At 27.7% G+C, this 7,013-nt stretch overlaps 1 protein-coding gene across 1 annotated transcript; it reads left to right on the top strand.

Moving 5' to 3' along the window:
• Positions 1 to 441: 441 nt before the first annotated feature.
• LOC112596952 (signal recognition particle receptor subunit beta) lies at positions 442 to 1,920 on the top strand. Its single transcript, XM_025342842.1, has 5 exons — positions 442 to 795; positions 890 to 1,056; positions 1,128 to 1,267; positions 1,334 to 1,465; positions 1,526 to 1,920. The coding sequence occupies exons 1-5, from the start codon at positions 705 to 707 to the stop codon at positions 1,719 to 1,721; spliced, it is 726 nt and encodes a 241-aa protein (XP_025198627.1). The 5' UTR covers positions 442 to 704; the 3' UTR covers positions 1,722 to 1,920.
• Positions 1,921 to 7,013: the final 5,093 nt, after the last annotated feature.

The following is a 7,013-nucleotide window of genomic DNA, read 5'->3' as shown; positions in this document are numbered from 1 at the left end:
TTAGTTTGCATTCAAATAACATCCCGCCATTGGCAATCAGCTGGCGTCTGCGTCGTCATCGAAAACGGGCCACGGTGGCGATTCAGAAGCGCGTTTGAAGTTTCATAAATCAATACAGCGTTATGGCGACAAGTCTGAAGTTTCTCGGACTTACATTTTTATCGCGTCCTCCTCACACGTCGCATATTAAAAACGTGATCAACGGCAATGCGAATGAAAATGCCGGGCTTGTCACCCAGCCTTTGCGTTCACTAATAATATATTATTATTTATTACCTACCTATAATAATAGCAATAATAACGTTTTAATTTCAAACCTCTACACGTTTGGCGCTTATCGTTATCAAAGTGATTCGTAACAATGTTGTACATAATGTGCGCATGCGCAATTGTGACACAAGTCCGCTTACAAGATAATAATGTAATATTATCTTAAATCGTGGTCCGTAGTTATTAGATATTTACACACCTACTTACTACAGACACAGTTGTAGACGTATCGGTGACGTGTTGAGGTTGTGTAGTATACATTGATATGGCACTGTTAAGAGCGCTAGAGTGATATGAAAAAAAATGATTACGTTCGCGTGTTGAAAGTTGGTTCCGCAGTTTTGTAACAGTATTGTTTTTTACTCGTTTTTCTCGACCGATTTTAACTTTGGTTTTCGTTTATTAATCATTCCACTATCCCAAGTTCGTCGACCATGTCTTTGACCATGATCAAAGCTCCATGGAAAGATTATTATCTCGTTAAAGAGCTGTTGGTGGCTCTGATCGTCGTGCTCCTTACCATCGGTAAGTGCAACACAAATCCTACAGGAGCTAGTTCTTCAAAGACTAAACGCTCAGTGTTCAGTAATTTAAAATGATCGGTTTTTTTCTTTTTCAGTATTGTTTGTTTTATGGAAAAAAAGTCGTAAGACCAACCGAGATGTACTGATTACGGGGTTGTGCGATTCCGGTAAGACTGCTCTGTTTTCACACTTATTGTACAATAAACCAATACAATCTTTCACATCTCAAGTGGAAAACACAGGCGAGTTCAAAAGCAAAAAGGTATGTAGAAAGTATATATATTATGTTACCAATAGCAAAGCTATTTATGCATTTTTTTTTTTTTGTTTTAGAACTTGTTACGCATAGTTGACATTCCGGGGCATGAAAGAGTGTTTACAAAATATTGGGATGCTTACAAAATGAATTGTAAAGGTGTTATGTTTGTTGTGGATTCAGAAACTGTTCAAACTGACATATGTGATGTGGCCGAGTAAGTATGAAAAGTAATAAGAAATATATTATAAATTATACTCAAAAATAATAATTTTTTTTTCAGGTTGTTATACAGAATTTTAACTGATGCAACGATTCAGTCCAACAAGAGTAAAATTTTAATACTATGTAACAAACAAGACAAAATGATGGCCAAGGGATCAGAAGTAATCAAAACTTTGCTCGAAAAAGAACTGTACGTATTCAGAAATTGTTATATTCATTGTTAAAATTCTTACTATGTATTGTGGTTTAGGGATACATTGAGGTTAACAAAATCAAATCAGTTGGAAAGCATCGATGGCAAAAAAAATAAGACTTTGTTGGGGAAAAAGAAGAAGTGTTTTGAATTTTCGCATTGTCAGATGGCAGTAGAGTTTGCTGAAGTAATTACTTCATCTCCAGATATAATCTTAGAACCAATTAAAGACTGGTTAGAAAATATTCAGTAAAGATAAATTGTGTTGCAAACTTACAACAATACATTTATGTTTTCCATTTTTAGAATCGCTTTTGATCCTAAAAAGCTAAAATAACTTCTTAGTTATATGTATTGGTTTTCTTTTTTTATAATTTTCATGCTTATAATTTTATTTTTTATTGTTTATACAAAAGATAAAAAAAGACTTCTTATTTGTATAGGCGAATATAAAATTGTTTCTGTTATATTATTTGTTGTAAGTTGTTTACTTGTATAATACAGTATATATTTTTTTTTTACTTTTGATCAAGTGTATGTATTTATTTGTAATTAACTGTACAAAATCTTTTATAGTTGTTAAAGTCTGTATTAAGATTTTTAATTTTGTAATCAATGACGTTTAATAATAATACATAAAATGTATGAATCTCAATTCTGTAAAGTACAACATCTGTAGTCATGGCCATGTGGCATTGCAACAGTACTATTTTTATCAATATCGCAAATAACGTTAGAATCTATTATACTGCAGGGCATAGAATGTCGTTTAGTTTGATATAACTAGTTTGGTAAAAATTAAAATTTTAATTGTATGAACTATAGGCTATAGTACTTCTACTATAATAAGAAGTCTTTCGACTAGGTCCTGTATTTACACAGAATAAAACAAAATATTTAATTAATTAGTAAAGTTTAATTACAATTAATTTGTTTATAAGCAAATTAAAATGATAAATATAATTTTATGAGGTGATTAGGTGAGAATTGGATGTGTTTTAGTTCTCATGTTGCCAAATATAATGTTAATAGCTTATTGTTTTAAGTTAATTATAGAAACTGTATATTTTTCCACAACTATGACAAATAAATCGTTAAGCCATCCATCATATATAGTTAATTTTAAATGCATTATCACATGCTTAAGTAAAGAAAAAAAAACGCTCATTGGATGCGATTAACGATTAACTGGTAAAGCCGAGAGAATTATTATTATTTCAAAACTGATAGAAAAATATTAAGAATTTCATTTTAAATATGAGAAGTAGATAAAATATTGTGATTTAAAGCAATTTTTAGAATTTTAAAGTATATAAAATATTTCAAAATTTATATTTTGAGTAACTCCATAATTTAAAAAGGGGTGTGTTGTATACATTTTTAATAAATCATTCTTTGTGTAAAACAATCGAGCAGTATACCTATAATATTAAAAAAAAATAACTTATGATAGGTATTTTTTGAAGAATTTAAGTAAATAATATAGTTACTCATGGGCCATGGCGTTTGTTTAGATTCGGTCAATCAAAGTAAGTAAGCCCATCTAAATGAAAATAAGTTTATAACTTCTACAAAAACGATTTGTTAATCTCTCAAACTGTTTTACCGGAACCAATGAAGTCTTGGAATAAAATACCAACTACCCTCTTATTGTAGTTAATATTGTTAATTTTTCTGAAATAATGCGATTTATTCTTTTACAAATTGTAATTACCTGTTGTTTCAGTGAAAATGACAATATTATAAAGTACATACCTATGTATAAACATTTTGCGTCGTTTAGTAGGGTAGAGGGAAAATGTTGCGTGGGTTCCTTTTCCGTTTATGTTGATCGTTGATCAACGAGATATTTGAGATTGATCACGAGGAAAAAGTTTAAATACAATCATATAGGTACTCGAAGTCTCGAAACATAACTATACCTATAAATTATTTTTTTATTATTTTATTGCCTTCGTTTAATAAAACATAAAATCACGTCAACGTACCGAGTGTTTTTGAAAAAAGAGTAGCTAGGTCCCGTTATGGCATTATACCGAATTCGGAATTAGTAAACAAAATTAAATAAATAAAATGTATGTTATTATATATTGTGTTAATAACGAATTTTTAATTATAAAAGTTGTGTTTATTTTTGAGGGCTTTAAGTAATTATGCTTAATTTACTTAAAGGTTAATCTAGCACTGTATCTAATCCACAGGTACGGGTCCAGAGTGAATAGGTCTGTAGACTGCAGGTAAATATATCTGTATATAGTTATATCATATTACAAACATATCCTCGCATATTTTTCTATTATAAAATTAACACACGTATTAATATCTCTTATGATGTAAATAATTTTTATTGAAAAAAAATAGATAATTTATCAAAAAACTATTATAAATTAATATGATTTTAGTTTTTGAAGAAAAAAAAAGGAAGTACCTAATATGCATAGTTTTAATTTGATGGAATTCAAGTCCAATAATTGAATCCTTATATCCAAAACTTATTACTCTACTACGCGGCTTCAATACTACGATTTTAAATGCATTTATTTTAAATTTAAAGAGTAAAATGTGTTTTGTAGATTTTATTTTCAAAGGTTACGATGAAAAATTTCAATAAAATTTAGAACTTTTTTTGGCTATGACTCCATTATACTTGCCTACCTGTTGCACCGAACAAAACTATACACAATGATATTTTCAAAATACAGTATACTCTCGATTGTCCGCGGAATAGGGTGGCTTAGGATCCACGGGTAAGCGAATTCCGCAAAATTCAATAAATGTGTATAAGTATGTATTATTAAAAAAAAATTAATCACGAGATTAGTATTTAAGGAAAATTAAACTAGAGTATGTTTTATTTTTATTCAAATATTCATATTATAGTACCTATTACGAAAATATTTTAAATGTTATAGTAAAAAATAAAAGATACGCATGTACCAACATGTAATGAAAAATTATGAATAATTTATTAACAAAAACACCAGTTATAAGTTGTTTTTTTGTTTCGTATTGATTCCGCGTGAGACTACGGATAATCCGAGTACGCGGTATGTAGATTAATTTTAAGACATTTCCAGCTATTTTATACCATGGTCCATGAACCTATTCACGCTGTCTTACGGTGGTGTTAATTTTAATGACAATAACAATAAATAATTTAATATATTAAACACTCACACACACATAATATATATATTATAATTAATAATATAATTAAATAGTAATAGGTAGTATTTAAAATGCAATGTTCTTGACATTAATTAAATCAATCTACCTTAATACTTTAATAGTGATATTAAATTACTTTAAAATAAATATCGCTAAATATATTATGAAATATATTTAGCGATATAGACTGACAGACCGTCTCCGCTCAGAATTATTAATTCTTTTAGAACGACTCCATATAATTGTATTCAAATTAAACGGATTCATTGATTATTATTATAGTGACTTATTGGATACCCGGTGTACAGGAGAGCGGTACTCACTCGTCCACCTTTATATTTGTTTTTTTTTTCTTTCAACACGTTTACAAAGAATAATATCATATAATAATATGTTTTATTTTAATAATTCAGACAATAAAAGAAACAAAATAAATAAGTATCTACCTAAATTGTATACACACACTATTACATGGTACAACACACAGGATTACAAAATACTTTGTATATAATAATAATTTATCATATAATATATGTCTGTACGTACGTTTATTTATAACATAATTATTATAAATGTACATAATAATTGTAGGTACATGGATCGATGATACCATTTAGCTAATAAAAAGGAAAATTGTACAACGGTGATTTTAAGTTTACGACGAATTCCGTTGCGCATAAAAAATTATTTTCCAGTTTAATTATTATTATTATTATTATTTTTTTGTACATAATATTATAACAATCTGTCTAAGAAATCGCTCGTTAAAATTTTATAATACAAAATAATATATCGTATCTACATAAAATAATAATCATAGCAATAATAATAATAATAATAATAATAATAATAGTAATAATAATAATAATAATAATAATGATAATAATAATAATAAAAGTAAACCAGACTTTTGTAATAGATCAAAACATATTATTTCGTAATCGAATATTATGATTTGATAATAATCATAATACTGTAGTTAGATATTATATAATATATATAAATCAAATAAAAAGTATATTCATATATACATAATAAAAAAAAAAAAAAATAAAAATAAAAACAAACGTTTGTCGCGGGAGTATAAGTAGTTGAAAATACGAAAAATAAGCTACAACAACTGCACCTGATGATCTCGAGGGCACTGGTGGGGGGGGGGGGGGGGGTAATGGGATCGTGAGACGATGTCTTCGGAGAAGATAAATAGCGAAATTCATTTCAATACACTGACCCATACATATAATATATAATCTATCTACTATTTTTATGCATACAATATATTATACATAATATATAATATAAGTATTTTAATATTGTGTTTTAAGAACATATTTCGATTTTTTGATAGGTATATATACAGGATCTTCAAAATTACATATTTTAAAGTGTTCAATTTTGAACGAATCAGAACTATGTACAAAACGTGAAGAGAAAAAAATCGTTACATTTACACAAAAAAAAAAAAAATTAAAACACGATTAAAAATAAAACATAATATATAATAATAAAAACAGAGATCATAAAGCCGACGACGTCGACTATCCGTACTTATATGTACCAAAAACTACACGTATTATATTATACTAAGCACGTCTCTCGTCCCAGTTCGAGGAAATAATAAAAAAAAAAACAAATATATTATATTACACGTTAATGCTTCCACTACTCGCTAGTGTATAATATATATATATATACATACACATATTGTATTATTTCGATTAATTAATTTACTATTATTCTTTTGCCGCGCTCGATCCGTCATCGTACGACACATAATATTATTATAATAATAATAATAATAATAATATAAAGATATAACCTACTCACGAAATCACTATGCACAGTTAATTGCAGGTATATATATATAGGCGCGATACGCCTACACACGCGACATTATTAAAGTATATTACACATATTATACTACGCGCGTATGTGTATAGGGTAATGAAACGTTATCACAAAAAAATATCATATTTACACATACGCGCGCACATACACATGCACACCACACCAGTAATACCGCTATAAGTCGACGTTTTTTTTTTTTTTTTTTGTTGTTTTTTCTTTATTTTTTTTTTTTTTCGGAATTTCACATATTTTTTCGATAATTATATTATACAATCGATATTATACTAAGTTATGTCTGTACAAAATAATTAACGTACAAATTTAATAATATATAATACAGGCGCGAAAGAAATCCTACATTCAATATCTTTAAGCTATGTATGAAATAATACACATAATAATAATAATTTATATTGTAGGTATATACGCACTAGACAGCGGATAAATAAATTATAACCGCTAAAATATACATAACATATAATATAATATAATATCATAAACGCGATGAAGGTAATTTTTTTTTTTTCAC

Source organism: Melanaphis sacchari, unplaced genomic scaffold (genome assembly GCF_002803265.2).
Source record: "Melanaphis sacchari strain LSU unplaced genomic scaffold, SCAv2.0 Contig36_pilon_pilon, whole genome shotgun sequence".
In the NCBI taxonomy this organism is placed as follows: Eukaryota; Metazoa; Arthropoda; class Insecta; order Hemiptera; family Aphididae; genus Melanaphis; species Melanaphis sacchari.
The sequence above is the reverse complement of the archived record's forward strand: the minus strand, read 5'-3'. Positions and strand labels throughout refer to the sequence as shown.